Source organism: Hakea prostrata, chromosome 4 (genome assembly GCF_041222555.1).
Source record: "Hakea prostrata isolate BN-2017 chromosome 4, UWA_Hpros_2, whole genome shotgun sequence".
Classification (NCBI taxonomy): Eukaryota; Viridiplantae; Streptophyta; class Magnoliopsida; order Proteales; family Proteaceae; genus Hakea; species Hakea prostrata.
In genome coordinates, this window is record NC_142603.1 from 27,013,225 (window position 1) to 27,029,280 (window position 16,056).

The 16,056-nt window shown below is 35.7% G+C and overlaps 1 protein-coding gene across 2 annotated transcripts; it reads right to left on the reverse strand.

Annotated features, from left to right (window-relative positions):
• Positions 1–6,053: 6,053 nt before the first annotated feature.
• LOC149018621 (uncharacterized) lies at positions 6,054–15,171 on the reverse strand. 2 transcript variants are annotated; one of them, XM_089152789.1, is made up of 6 exons: positions 15,042–15,171; positions 14,905–14,931; positions 14,729–14,791; positions 6,782–6,860; positions 6,649–6,694; positions 6,054–6,535 (listed from the first exon to the last, which is right to left on the reverse strand). In XM_089152789.1, the coding sequence occupies exons 1-6, from the start codon at positions 15,081–15,083 to the stop codon at positions 6,526–6,528; spliced, it is 267 nt and encodes an 88-aa protein (XP_089008915.1). In that variant the 5' UTR covers positions 15,084–15,171; the 3' UTR covers positions 6,054–6,525. The 2 variants fall into 2 exon arrangements, with proteins under 2 accessions (XP_089008915.1, XP_089008916.1); XM_089152790.1 differs by lacking the exon at positions 6,054–6,535 and having other exon boundaries at positions 6,645–6,694.
• Between the last annotated feature and the right edge of the window lie 885 nt (positions 15,172–16,056).

The following is a 16,056-nucleotide window of genomic DNA, read 5'->3' on the forward strand; positions in this document are numbered from 1 at the left end:
TTGTCATATAAAATTAAAACTAACAATCTCAAGGGATTGGTTAGTTGTGAAAAACTAACATTTTATTGTATAAGGTCATGAGTTTGAATTTTCTTGGAGTCGGGACAAACCTGTGCTATGATAATTGTCAGAACCTCCCCCTAAATATATATATATATATATATATATATATATATATATAAAGCTATCAATTCCAAAACTATTGTGTTTGGTGTTATATTTATGGATGGAGTGATACGTGTTGGATCCAAACTATTGTGTTTGGTGTTGTATTTATGGATGGAGTGATACGTGTTGGATCTAAAATAAAATTTATTTTTTCTGAGAAGGAGCTAGAAGATTTAGATTCCTACATTTTCTAAATTTTTCCAAAAAAGAGGATTTTGTGTTTAGATTGGACATGTATCAATCATCCACTCATGTGGTTTGAAATTTTTCCTTAAAAAAGCAACACAAAACACACACATAAAAGATGAGATTTGTGTGGTTCACCCAAAGGTTATGCCCACGGCCAAGTAGAGATGGTGTTTTACTAAGAAAAATACAATACAACCTATTATTAGTTTTCTACCCTTCTCAACACTTCTAAAAGACTATAAATATAAGAAAAGGCAATAATCTTACCTGAAAGAAAAGGAGCTACTTGCCCTTGTAATCTAAAGACGCTCACAACACCAAGACAAGATCGTAAAACATTTGGGGCCAACAACTGACATTTCTAAGAACTCAAAGCTTTGAACAAAGGTCAACATTGAAAAATAGCCATTTGGATGCATCTAGGTTTTGAAATGGATCCTAAAATATTTTACATAATGAAAATTGGTCTTCACCAATGACAACATTTCCTAAGGCTTTGTTTGTTTCAATATAAAATTTTACGTAGAAAATCTTCAGTGAAATATTTAAATCACACAAAAAAAAAAATTCCATGTATGATTATATTAGTTGGAATTATTCCAGCATTTATTTTGTTATGAAAAAAACATAGTTACAAACTTTTCAATGCATAAAATTTTACATCAAAAGTATAGAGTCTATCATGAAAATTTTTATATGATTACCAAAAAAAAAAATGAAAATTTTATATTGAAACAAATAAAGCCTTAAGAGAATGTTTAGATTACACATAACACCTAAATGAGATAGAAGGTTCCAATATTACTATCTATAACTTAGTATATGTCATGATCCATGTGTGATTTAGATCACTTAAACTTTTCATATGATAAAGGTGGAGATATTCCAATGAATGAAATCGGGTTGTTTTCGGGTTCGGTCGGGTTGCATCGGGTTAGGCCGAGATTGAGAATATTTCAATAACCTCTTCTCCAAACAAAGCGAATAAGATCAAATCTCACATTGAAGGGTGCAATTTTAAAAGAAAACCAGATAAGAGGTGGGGCTTAATGGCGAGCATTTAAATAAGTAAATGGCTCAAGATGGTGGAATTGGGGTAATAAGATTAATGGAGACCTGATTAGCTTATAATCTAATCTATCACCTACGTCAGAAAAGCTATAGGGACCTCAAATAATATAAGCTTCATAACTTAAAAAAGATATTGTATGTTGGAATCATTTCTCACAACTTATATATATATATACACATATGAAGTCACAACAAACATATACCAGAGAGAGAGAGAATAAATATCTATATATAAAGAGCAACTCTTCCCTATTTGAATGGAACTATTTGAATGGAAGTGGAACCATGACGTATATGATAACTTTACAATGGTGCATTTTTTGGATAAGGAAGCACCAAAATCTTACAAGTTACAACATACATATTCACACAATCTATTCACTCATTACATTGACATTCTCTCTCTTTCTCTCTCTCTATATATATATATATTATATACATGGCTAGCATTCTATTTCATCTCTCTTTATATATTATATACATGGCTAGCATTCTATTTCATGCAGAAAGCCAAAACAAAAAAATTCCATATCCGATATGAATATGGAAATATGTTTTTTTTTAAGGGTTCATGATGAACTTTTCATGCATGCATTCATATTGGTCAAATGAAAATAGTCTTGTTGACATCATGGGGTAAAATTCTGTTTTTCATAAGGGTGACATGGTCATTTTGTCCTTTTCAATGTCTGGACGTAGGCGCTGTATTTTGAATGTATATTTAAAAGAGAGAACTTGGAGGGATTGGCTCAATTGACAAAAGATCAATGTCTCATAGTATAAAATAAAGAGTTTGAATCTCCTTAGACCAGGGGCGAAACTCTACTGTATATCTAAATCATATACAAAATTAAACTATTCTGAGAATATAGTATAAGATATGCATAAATTTATCTAAGAGAAAGAAAGAGATAACCCATGTCCCTGAATTCTGAGAGATTTTTTCAGGATCCATCTTATTACTGATCAGCAAGTTGCTGTGATGGTTCCATCTGAAGAACCTTTCCACCACATAGCTTCTTTAGTGGATCATTAGTCATTATCACAATTATAATAGCTGTTTATCTGTTTTGGATCAATTGGGTAAATTGGGTTACTTTCACTAGTTGATGGATGACTTAAAACCTTCTCCTTTATTCCTTAATTTGCTCCTCAGAAGATCAGTTTATCTAATGAATCTCTTGCATTTATCAGTTTCATTTACAACTTAAAAAAGGGTTGTTGAACTCATTTGGTTTCTTCTATATATCACTACTCTCTTTTTAGAGACATCCAATTATATTTCTAAAAATGGTTGAGCACATCAAAATGTTAACTAGAACCCTTAGCAGTTTCTCTCTACTTTCTCACTTACCCAAAAGGTGAATAGTTCAATTCAAGCGTTAAATTTGAGCCTCAAATTCAATTGTTTATTTTCTTTCTCTGGCTTTAGATGTTCACTTGCTGCTTGACAGATCTGGGTTCTTAAAAAAATGATATTTTTCGAATAATGATCTTAAAGAAAAGATGACGAAAGACAAATCATTATATATATACACATATCCACTATTAAAGGTAAAGACGTGGATGTTATATGAACCAAGCAAATGGTTAATTTGTGATTGATTAAGACCAGGCAATCTAAATGCGCTCCATGGCCCATTAGTGACTGTTTCTTAAGATATCAAACTAATCTTCATGCTTTTGCAAATAATTTCTTGTTGATTTAAGTTTTATCTTCAATTTAATTTGTAATCATCAAGTCAAATGAAGCGATTTACAACTGCTGGCCAATTAATACATTTGCTTAAGTAGTCAGCACCATCTAACCAATGGAAGGACAGATCAAGATTTCAGCAACTCTGAGGAATGGTCACTTGTCTGGATAACCAAGGTGAGGTGAGGAGTTTTCTTGAGGCATCATTGATGGATAGATTTGATCATGTAAGCCACTCTGGTTCCCTGTGAATTTTGTTCCAAGATAGAGTAGAAACACCAAAGAAGAATGATGAGACAAGGATAGATTTGGTTCCATAACAAACACATCTAAGCACCATTATTGAGTTAAATTTTGAGTGCTTCAGATGATTACGAAGGAAGGCATGTGATATCTTCTTGTAAAATGTCATTATCACACAAAGAAGATCAAAGCATCAAGTTCTGAGAAACAAAATAGAAGAGACTTGGAACTTCTTCCAATTGAATCACTTCTAGTCTCTAACACAGCACTCACTTGCTGAGAAATGGAACATATGAAGAAGATCTTTTCCCATTAGCAGAGAACAACCTTAATCTGAGAATATATAAAAATGGTAATAATGCTGAGTTGACAAGATGATCCAATTCAGGTGATTTGGGTCTCAAATCTACTTGTGGGAATCCCAGTAATGGTGGTTCCCACAATCTGTAATGTCACTGCTACTCATCTTCTTATGCGTTTATGTCGGCGGAGTGGCAGGTTGTGGATGACATGAACTAGTGACTTCAATCCATACAGATTTGGCACACTGGTCCACGTCAGATGAGAACAGAAACCCAGACTTTCAATTGGATTAAAGTTCAGTTTGAATCAATTTTCTTTTTAATGAAGCTTATAATCTGCTTTGTTTCCTAAACTTGAAAGAAAACAATTTCATTGCTGAAGGGAAAACCAAAAAAAAAAAAAGAATTTTAAAGCAGTTGTGCTGAGTATATGATTTATGGTTCAGTCTTCATCACTGCACATCCACTGGTTTTGTGTTTACAAACTTGCAGTGAAAGCAAAAGAAGGTTCACTACCTGTCTCCTCTATGGGTGAATCTATAAAGGAAAGGTCACTTTCTGTGTGAAACCCAGAGGATAAGAAAGCACCTGAGAGGTCCCTCCACCATATGCATTGAGCTTTGAAGGTGGATACCCTTGACACCAAAATTTATGTTTCCCATACTCTTGTGAGATACTCGTGTGTAGTTATTTTCAGAACCCACTCAACTATCCCAATTGATTTCACGTATCCTTGTAAATTTTGATCTGGTTGGAATATTCAAGCCACTAGAGTCAGTTGGAACCCATTAGCTAAACCAGAAGATGCTTTGTGTGAATCAAAGTGTATGCCTTTGCTTATTTGATTCCTTCACCTACATTGTGGTAACATAATAACCCTTACAAGCTTCACTATTACTAGAATCAGACAAAGTTGGCTATTCAAATGAATGTGTAAATTAAGTGAAATTTTTTGCACTTAAACTTATGAACTATAAAAATCTGTCACTGTTAGTTCTGGTGCCTACCATTAATGTCAGAATCTGGAATTTGCCAAAGTTGAAGAGACATAATCTGGTCTGAAGAGAATTTTATCAAGAACCCCACATGGATTCTTATGGTTTATATGATAGCCAAGTCTGGAAACAAGAAGATATAGAACCAAAATATTTTAAGCATAAGTAGTAACCAATCTGAAAGAATTTTCACTTTTACATCCTTCCTTATCTTCAGAATATCCAAGTCACTCGAGTTGGTTAGAATCTTATTCAAATCACTAGATGTTGTTGAATCTACTTTATGAATTTGGGAATTTCATTCCTTAAATTCAGGAAGGATAACCCTTAACAATCAACGGTACTCTTCACTGTAGGAGATGTGAATTAAAATGGTATTAACATTACTATTTTACCTAACATTTTCATGGTTGAGTTTAACTAACACAGCATCAGAATATAGACTTTTGCAGTGAGAGCAATAAATCTGGAATCTGGTGAATAACAAATTATCAGGAACCTCATTGGGATTCTCATGGTTCTGGCCATCTAGTGTCCAAGTCGACATTTTCTGTTTTTCCACTGAGAGTTCTGGTCTGAACAGGGTTGTTAGAAAGTTCCCATAATGGATTCCATATTTGAAGGCTTTTATGAGCCTCCAATCTGAAGAATTTATTCACCCTCGTGAGATACTTTGCATGGAAATGATCATCACCTGTGAGGAAGACAACGGAGGTCAGAGAGAGAGAGAGAGAGAGGGAGGGAGGGAGAGAGAAAACACTTCTGGCTATGAAACATAGCTTGTATTTTGGCTGTTCTGTTTGTTTTCCACTCCATCTGAGAGTCCACACTTGGGTAGTGATAGTCTTTTCCATCTACAGCATATAATGAATGAAAAACCATTTACTTAGCATGATATTCCTCCTTTCTTTATTCCTGATGCTCTGTATCGATTGAAACAAACTCTTCCTCCATTGGAATTTGTGACTAAAGAATTTAACACAAATTGGTTAACACACTGATGCAGATCAATCCAAAATCAAGAGAGCACAGAAAGGCAACTTTCTCCAAATCCACAGGCATATTTTGGGGTTTCTTCAACTATTTATAGAACTCTCACTGCTCGGGCAAAAGGACCTATAAGGAAAAAGTTTGGGGTTGCTGGGAGTTTTATCTCGGATAATGCAGTTTTGATACTTGAAAGTTGGAGAAGCCTCAGAACTCCTTCACCATGGCCCATTCCTAGTGGATCGTTTTCCCTGTTATCATCTCTTTTTTTTTTTTTTTTTTTTTGGTAATGGTTATCATCTCTACTTGAGAAGCTTAAATCATAAAACCAAAGCATACTTCGGAAGTAGAGAGTTGGGCCTTAATAGGGCTTCTTCATCTCCTACCAGCCTGCACCACCATTCAGGAAGAATTTAGCAAGCAATTACTAGAATAGAATGAGATCCAAACCATACTTGAAATGGAACCAGATGGCACTTCCATATCCCTTTGTATGGAGAAAGATATTTGGCTCCTCAATGGCTCACCCCTGCCCTTTATAATCAACTGACCTAATAAACAACCTCAGACAAGAGAATTACACAACCAATATAGCTAGCTACTATGTCATTAAAAGGGCATGTTAGAAACCAACACCCCCCCCCCCCCCCCCAAAACAAACCAAAACAAAAAACCACCTTCAACAAAAAAGGGCAGAATCAGGTACTGCTGCTATTAAACAGTGCTACACTGGTACATGAGCTCTGCAAGATTCACTCAGCATCCTCAATATTACATGAAAAAGTTGTCCAAGTTATCACAGTATGATAAGCAGAAACTCAATGGGGCGAGGTGCACTGAAACAATAGATTGTTCAGTCAATTTCTCCAGAAAATCATTTTCCCCTGTCATATGAAAGAAGATGTGAGTTAGGGTAAGACAAGAAGCAGAGAGAGAGAGAGAGAGAGAGAGAGAGAGGTAGAGATTAAAAGAATTGCAGAACTTTGGTTCCACTTACGTATTCATCATCAGAGTAATGTTGTCTCCTTTAAGAAGAATCCTTCCTGAACAAAGGTTAAAATTCTTTAGAACACGGGGAAAGAAAACATAAAAACTGTTATCAACTAAGTACTCCATGAAAACGTTAGTACCCAGTGGCTTTCTAAAGTTTTTCTTGATGTGGACTTCTTCAGCATCCTCCAAAACCAAATTCATGTACTCATCAAACCCCTACATGAACCAAAGAACATATTAAAGATCTGGTTAAAAATTAAAATCTGAGAATATTACTGAATTACATAAACTCAAAATGTTTATTAGCCAAAAGAATGACATCTATTAAAAAATTACTGAAAGGCAATTTATTTTGGAGCTTTAATTGGTATCCATACAACTGATCTACCACCATTCATCTCACAAAAACACCAATCACCCGATGGAACTCTTGAGAATAATCAGGATACCCTGAGAAAAACCAAGATGTTATGCCTAAACTCAACTCGCCCATATACCAATTAAATAGGACCAGCAAAATCAATTCTCTCTCTCCAAGCATCTCTATTCAAATAATGTCCTAGTCCTAAGGGTACATGGCCTCATTTTCCACTTCTAGTCATTTTAGGCTGACCCAAACTCTTCTAGCTCCATCAATCTGAATGAAATAACCCTTTCTTATTGGAGCACACAAAGGGCCTCCATCACACGTTTATGCCACCTCAAATGACTTTCTTTTACCACTTATCATCCATTGGAGTTCCTCCAAAATTGGCTCTAATAGGTCCATTTGTTAATATCTTCTAGTTTTACCACTCATTGATCTACACAGTTAATTTTGTGGGTTCTTCAGTACCTAGCACTCGGTGATGCAGATTCATCACCAAATTGGACTTCTATCCTAGGGAATAATCTAGGACTTGACCATACACACGGTTGGCCTTCGATTCCAGGGTTTACTTTCTAATTGCCCAATTAATGGGCCTAAAGTATGAGTAGAAAATAGAAAGCAGGATCTATTTCCTTAGTCTAGCTAGAGTCCTATTTTAAGTCTATTACATTTATAATTTTACTTTACTAGTTGGTTTAGGTTACCTAATAGGTTAAGGATCGCATTAGGGTGTTTCTCATTTGAGTCCTAGCTTGAGTTCAAATTTATGTCAACCTATGTGGCTATTAATATAGACATAATTGCTCAGTTGAGCCATGGATTAATGAATAGAATTTTGAGTTTTGTTTTCACTACCATTGAGGTACAATGGCATAGATGGTTGTGTAAACAACTAAACATCTATTTCCCACCCAAACACACAAACACCCTCCCCCCTCCCCCAGGCGCTTTTTTTCTCTGATATGATCTCCTCTTCTACTACACTCTTTGCTTCCTCCCAGGAATATGTTTTTATCATTCAAGTTGCTGTTCAAGAATATTTTTGACAACAGTGAGTTGATTTATCCCCAACCCCAATTCTTCTTCTTTCTGACTTTCTAAATTCCCCAAACCCCAAATCCTCTTTTCCTTTTATTTCTGTATTCTCTAAAAAATCAAATTTCAAACTTTCATCTTCCACATAATCATGATTATGTGGAAAAAAAAGCATACTAAATTTAGATATTCTACTTATATGCTAAGTAAAAATTAAAGAATCATACTAATTCAAGATACCAATCAGAAAAAACAAATCGGCAGAGCATGCTTATCGAACTAAGCAATATAGCGTATAAATATAGTCATTCATAAGAAGTTTGACTAGAGATGACCAAATATCCAAATCACTGAACCAACTATGGAACAGTCTTTTATCATCATCTGGTCCCCCTTCTTTCCTTTCCTTTTTTCCTGGTCCTCCATGAAAACCCACAGAACTGCCACTAAACTTGCAACTTCCCCACAGAATTTCCCAGAAGATACATACAAGATATTTTTCAAAGACTTGTGCCCAGTCTATTAAACCATTTGACCCCCTACAGCTTTGAACCCTATCATCCCTCCAATAGTGCGGTTTTCGATTCAATTTGCAGCAACATCAGATCCATTAAACCCTAATTTTCATTAAGACTTAACATCTTTCAAAATCCTTATAAACCTGAGACTCCAATCCTTTCTATTTTGGTCGACAAAAACTTCACCAAAGCCCCTAGGCTCGACCCAAAACTCACGGCTAACTCCCATCCAAACCCATTGACCAACATCCCTAAGTTCTCTCACCTGTCCTAAAATCTAGGAATTCAAATTAATCAATAGAATTGCCTCAAATTGGGATCAAATCTTACCCATAGCCACCATCCCCCACACAAACCCCCCCCCCAAAAAAAAAACCCTAAGTTTCAGCCCTGACTGAAACCTCTAAACCTACAGCCCAAATTCTCTTTTTAAAAGCCTAAAATCATAGAAAGTCCCATTTGAATCTGGCTCTGTTTTAAGATACTGTACATGGAAATTGTATTACTACATGACTCTTGCTTTAGTAAACATACAAGACCATATGGATTTTCAAGCGCTTCACTATGAGCATGTATAAAACAAGCACACCCTTGACAAGAAGATGTACAACTAATGATACCTGATCTCTCTCACCATCATCAACATAACCTTTTACTCCTCCTGGCTTTCCACGTTAGTATCTTCAACCTTGTGGAACCAATCCCCCAAACATCTCTACCTTTCCCTTGTTGTTGCCATTGAAGCTTTATACCCTCTCTCGTTCTCCAACTCTGCCAACACCTACGTCTCTGTCTCATTTATTTTAAAATTGTAGGTGTTAATTTTAAGCACTTATTTCATTTATCTATTTGGTTTCAGCTATACATAAAATAGTTATTCCATTTCAAATTCGTTTCTCACCAAACAGGTACAGAAATCCTTGTTTACCAACAACGAGCGAATTCTCAGTAGTCACAGCAGTTGATTTTGGGTTGTGACTTTTATTAGCTTAGGCAGTTCATATTTTTAATGACCCAAGAGAAGATATGGTATACAAAATGGTCGAGGTTTTTAACCGCTCAAGTACTGGATGCTCATGTTTCTCCTGGATGATAGCCATGTATCCTAGTTTAATCCTGCAGTCATTATCCACACACACACACACACACACCCCCCCAAAAAAAATGGTCTTCTTTCTCACTCCCCTAACCCAAGTCTCTCCTTTCTCTCAACTCCACCTCTATGATTTCATTCTCTCCCTCAGCCTTTTCCATCTTCAGCTCCGGTATGGCTTGACTTTCTATCTCCTCTCTCATCCTCCCCAGTTGGCTCTGGTCTAGAACTTGTTTCTCTGCCTTCTCTCTCACCTCCAACCCCAGCATGTGCAGTGCAATGGGCTACCATTCCTTATCAACCAGAGACATTTTATCCTCTACTTGATAACTTTGATCAGTTTTTATCTACTTTAGATGCTGCACGCTGAAAGGTTGATCTTTTTCTGAGAATCCCTTTTGTTTTTATATTTGTTTCTTCCTCCCTCATCCATTAATTAATTAAAAGAATGCTTTAACTTTAAAAATTAATTAATCATGTGTAGAGAGACAATCTCTGCTTCTCCAACACTTCTCTGCAAATAGAACAAGAAAATTGACGACAAGTACTCCTATGAGATCTTGCAAGCCTCAGAATCTTGAAGGAGAGAACCTCGTAGAGAAGTGGGGGAAGAGAATTTCGTTAGTGTTTTGGGCTTCTCTACAATTGCAACTGAGAGAAAGACAAAGAAGGTGACAGTAAGAGAAGGAAAAAGAGACTGCAGACACATAAACAGAGTGCCGCTAGAGTATAGAAGGAGTGAAGATGGGAGTAGCTGAGAGTGGCCAGCAAGGTTCGTGGGGATAGGGCTCTTTAGACAGGATGTGTTGGGGCTTGTTCAGGAGCAGGTGCCAATGCCAGAGCAGGACATTGCCGGAGAGGGTGATAGGGTGAGAGGGGAGAGGGAAGACAGTGGTGTCAGTGCTAGAGCCAGAGGAGAAAGCAGAGGGAGGACACAGGCAAAGTCAGGATCAAGAAAGAGGAGAAAATAGGTTGGGAGTAGGAAATGAGAGAACCCATGGTTAAAGGGCTGGGACAATGTTAACCTTATAACTAAAATAAGACACTTTGTCCATCATCTAATATGCACTTTATAAAACATGAGAAAGTTAAAACTTGACCAGATAAAAATCCAAACTGGTAGACAGACTAGGGTAAAAGTAAGAAACATTTCCATGTTAAATACTTCATAACAACAGGAAGAAAAGAATTGGCTCAGAAACATTCTTTTGAAGTAGAAGTGTTACCAATAGACCCTCAATATCTTATAGAAAACTAAAAAGAAAGATAAAAATAATAAATAAATAAAATATTTAAAAATTAAAAAAAAATAAAAAAAAAAACACAAACATAAAATATCTCATGACTTGCTCAGAGTCTTTTTTGTATCAATTTTCATTCTCATTTTCTGACAATTTTTCATTTTTGAGTGTGTTTGGTAACCATTCAACGCAAAATTTTCATTCTTATCATTTTAGCAGTAGCTTCAATGAGCATGTGTTCATATGACTTGAAAAACAAGGGCAAGAACGCCATTTACTGTAGATGTTAGAAAAACATCTGTCCCTACCTATTTCTCTCCAAGGTTCCTCAACATTTTTGAAGACTGTTGCCAACTTGTCCAAGCTTGAAACCCCATGTTTTCCTCATGGACTTGAGTGTCATGGAGTGTCTATAAATTGAAGATAAGCAATACAATGGATAGAAGACTGCACTTTTATGGGTTAATTTAACCGTCCAAAAGAGAAAAATCGAGAATTTTATGCTTAGTTGATGGACCATAGATCATCTATTGAATGGTTAGATGAAATACAGTTGCACAGCCAAAAACTAAAAACCTTGAGTCTGCTAGAGATCAACAGGGATAGTATTGATTGATTGGTGACTTTGTAGCTTTGCTGCTACTAACTGCTCCTACTTTCTTCCATAGAAGAAAATTCAACCGACATTGTCGAAATTTCGGTCGAAATGCCTGCATTTTTCAATAACGAAACGAAATTCCAATTATTTCGGAAAAGTGTCAAATTTCGACCGAAATTTCGGAGATTTTGACCATTTCGGAGGTTTCGACTGAAATTTCGAACATTTCAACATTCCAACTTGTTTTTCCTTAGTTTTTGTTGATTTTTATCACATTTTCACCTAATTTCCACAACTCCTTTGCCTTCAAACACCTCTTTTGCTCATTTTTTTTGCTTTCAAACACCTCCTAAGCCACAATAGCTACAAAGAAAACTCCAGCAACAATAGAATGTGAAGCATAAGCCATACCCAACAATTCCAAACTTCCCCTTTTTTTTTTTAATTTTGTTCATGCCTTAAATGATTTTGTATCGTCTTGAGATTAATATATGTTTAGCCTAGGACTATGATCTATGATTGTGTTTTGTTACTTATCTTTTTATTATTTGCTACCATTATTTCATTTTCTGATTTTAATAATTATTTTCTAAAATTATGTATTTTTATTTTTGTATATATGATATAAAGGCTTCAACTTAATATATGTGAGACACCATCACTTGATCTAGTCAGTCATTTTATTTTGTTGACTTGTTGTATATGTAACCATTCTACCAAACAATTCATGTATGTTGATGATTCTATGCCTATATACAATACAGTTTGCACTTGTTGGAACCAGTCATTTGTTAGTATACTTGAATGATAATTTTTCAATACTAGTTCCATTGTGCTTATTATGCTTGAAATAGGTAGTATGCAAGAATTCAAATCATTTTGAGTCCATATGAGGCCCAAAATTTCCAAAAAAAAGTGTCCAATTTCGACCGAAACATCAATTTCGGCCTTTTGCAAGGTCGAAATTCTTGTTTCGGTTGAATTTTCTTCCTTGCTTTCTTCTACCTTTCTCCCTGCCTCTGTTTCAGTGTGGCTGCAAACCCTATGATTTATATTGGTGTTGGAGGTTACACAGAAGGAGAAGAACTTGATTCAAATTCAAAGAGTAAGGTTAATTGAGGTTCATCTCATTGAGGATCACAAACCCTTTAGTTAATCGTTGTTGGTTGGATCCGAACATCTCACCTAGTCACCTACATTGTGAATTCTTCCATTTCAAAATATTTTCAATGGAAGAAATTGAGAACTTTTAAGGGAAATGGAACAAAATTTCTACATGAATAATAAACATTGGAAGAGTGGAATTGATATTGAAGATGGGACAACAAGAATCCCTTCACCCCACTTGGATCCTATTTAAAAAACACTATAAGACTATTTATAGCTATTCGCTTGCCAGACCTATTTTTCATGCCATAATCCATTTCAGACAACAGTTACAAACCAATTCTTGTTTTTCTTTATCAAAAATGGATTTTAGTATTGATTTCTTTTAATAGAAATAAAATTGGAATGAAAATTGATACCAAAAAGAGCATAATACAAAGATCCAAGGCAGAAAAAACTTAAGCTGTTACCATTCAAGACATGAAATTTGTTTCTGCCAACTCATGAAACAACCCACAGACCAGACCAAAAATCTGCTTCGACCAGAAAAAAAATAGTACCAACAGCAGGTATCCTACGTACAGCCACATCTCTCTATAATCTTCTCTTGTGATAAAATTTGCATCAAGGAACATGATCTTGAATGTCTCTGGTTAGCTCATGTATGATTAGCCCACTAAGTAAAGGCAAAGAGATGAAGAGACACACATACACAGAGAGAGCACTAACCTAAAAGAGAGAATTACCAATCATAAGCATATTCTTTAGATGGGGGGAAAATGAGTAGAAGAGATGACACCAAACCCAAGATCAAAGCCACAACTCAAGACAAACAACTAGAGCAAGTTTTCAGGTCATCTCATCACGAAGTTGGTTGTAAATAAGCCCCTTCAAAGACAGTTTATTATGAAGATTAAGAGCCCCTCAATTCTGCCATGCAGAACTATGGATTCAAGAAAACCTTTCACTTCACGAGAATGAGAATGGTGTGGTCAATTATGAAAAGAGAAAAAAAAATACATAATCATATGGATAAATTTAGTCATACAAAAGGAAATTAGTTACTGAAGTATCTGCTCCCCTTAAATAACAAGTTTCAAGGCCTGTTCCAATAAGCTCCAAACCTCCACTTCAATGCTTGTGGTGCATATTTCATAATCAACATATTCACAATATTTCTCAATTGGGTACATTACCATGCATTAATACCTGTAAACTTTAGAGATGATTAGGACAAATCATTTGTGTGGTTCACATCTAAAACACAAATGCACGTCACGAAAACAACAAGAAGCCTTGTCCCAACTAAATGGAGTTGGCTACATGGATCCTCGTCTTTCAATCAGCTCTATTTAGGATCATACTAGATATAAGGCCCAAGCTATGCATATCATTTCTCATCACTTCTATGCTATCTTAGGTTTAACCCTAGTTCTTCTAATTCCTTTGATCTAGATTACATAATTTATTTGTTTAGGGGCATTTAAATGTCTCTATTGAACATAGTTGTGCCCCTTAATTGTCTTTCTCATAGCTTATTATTTACTGGAGCTACTCCCAACCAACTCTTATATGCTCATTCTATTACCATATCCTTCCTAGTTTTGCCACTCATCCATCTTGGCATCATCAGCTCTGCTACACTAAGTCTATCTATAAGTTGCTTCTTAACAGCCCAACACTATGCACCATATACCATAATGTTGTACAACGATCCTAAAGAATTTTCTTTTCAACTTTAAAGGAATACGTCAATTACACAAGACCCCACACACATCTCTCCACATCATCCACCCTATGTTTTTTTAAAATGAGCCTTACATTTTATTGGTATTATTATATAAATGAAAGATGCAAGAAATACCACAAATGGCAGCCAAGCTGGGCAAACCATCCTTAGTATTTGCAAATCCAGTGCTCGGCGACAAATGCTTGTATCTTAAGTTTAAGAAAATCATGGAAGCATTTCTGAAATTATCATTAGCAGTAAGAGAAACATACAGGTTTAAGCCATATGTAAACCCAACCAAATTACCCCAAACTTACGGGATTTGAGCTGGCGGAACTAAACTATAAGCAGAAAATTGAAGACGGTAAGTTAAATGGGTAAATGGTAACTTACAATGATACGCCCTTCAATCCTCAAATCCTTCTGCTCAAAAAGCCAAATTTGAATGCGAGCTTTCTGCGTAAAATCAACAGTGCAAACAACAACCAAATCTAGAATAAAAAGATCGTCCAATTTCGAGAACTGAAACAGACAAATCCAACAACGGAGGGGACATGAGTATGACTTACGCTCTGAAGAAATCTGAAGATGAGATTCTAGCAAAAAGTTTCCGGCCCCATCAACCCGTGCAGCAAAGCGAAATATATAAGTATGTTACACAGTTATGGCACAGAATGAGAAGGAGAAAGGGCTTCGTAGAACTTACGATGGGCTGGGTCATAATCCTCTGAACTCTGGTGGTCGCCATGGCTGTGAGCTCTGGAGTCTTTCCCTCGCAGTGTAACGAAAAATGAGTTTGAAACCTAGGGGTTTTGCGCCAGCGTATGTCTCCACTGTTACTCGCGGGGGTTATAGGGTTTCCGTTTAGGCTTTGTTTGGTTGGGAGGAAAGTAAAATCTAGGGGGGAAAAAACTTTTTATAATTTTAATCCCCTTTTCTTTGGTAATCTATAGTTTTGATATAAAAATTTCATAACATAGTGATGATATATTTTACATATTTGGAGTTATTTTGAAAATGAAAATTTGCTTTTCCTTGCCTTTAACTCTCCTTGCAACCAAATGAAACCTTATTAAGATTTCGAATTTTTGAATAGAGGGAAGCAAGCATGAGGACTTGAGAATGAACCAACAAGAATTTGGAAAGGGTGGCATCTTTGTTTGTTGTTCTATGGTCATAAGCAAACACAATACGAGGATAGACATATCCAATGGATGAAATCCATTCAAAATGTTTTAAGTGAAAACTTGGTCAAATTCTCACTACTGTCACTACAATTTATTGAATTTACATACTTGACCCAAATGAATGACCTTTAGGTAAGAGAGATTTTGTCTCGAAGCCCCTTGACAATCCCTTCACTACAAAATCTTTCCAAATCCAATAAACCCAATGCCACTTTCCTAACGTAGACACACTACGAGAATTTGGAAAGTGTGGCATCTTTGTTTGTTGTGCTGTGCTCATAAGCAAACACAATACGTGGATAGACAATATCCAATGGATGAAATCCACTCAAAATGTTTTAAGTGAAAACTTGATCAAGTTATGCCGTCTCTACAATTTATTGAATTTACTTACTAAACCCAATAAGATATTACATATGTCTTTGCAATAGTCAAACCCATGACCTCTTCATTAAGAGGTGTTTGTTTTACCACTAGAACAATTTTGTGTTTGCTTATGCAAATATCTTTAGAATTCCTCTTTTTTTTTAAGTT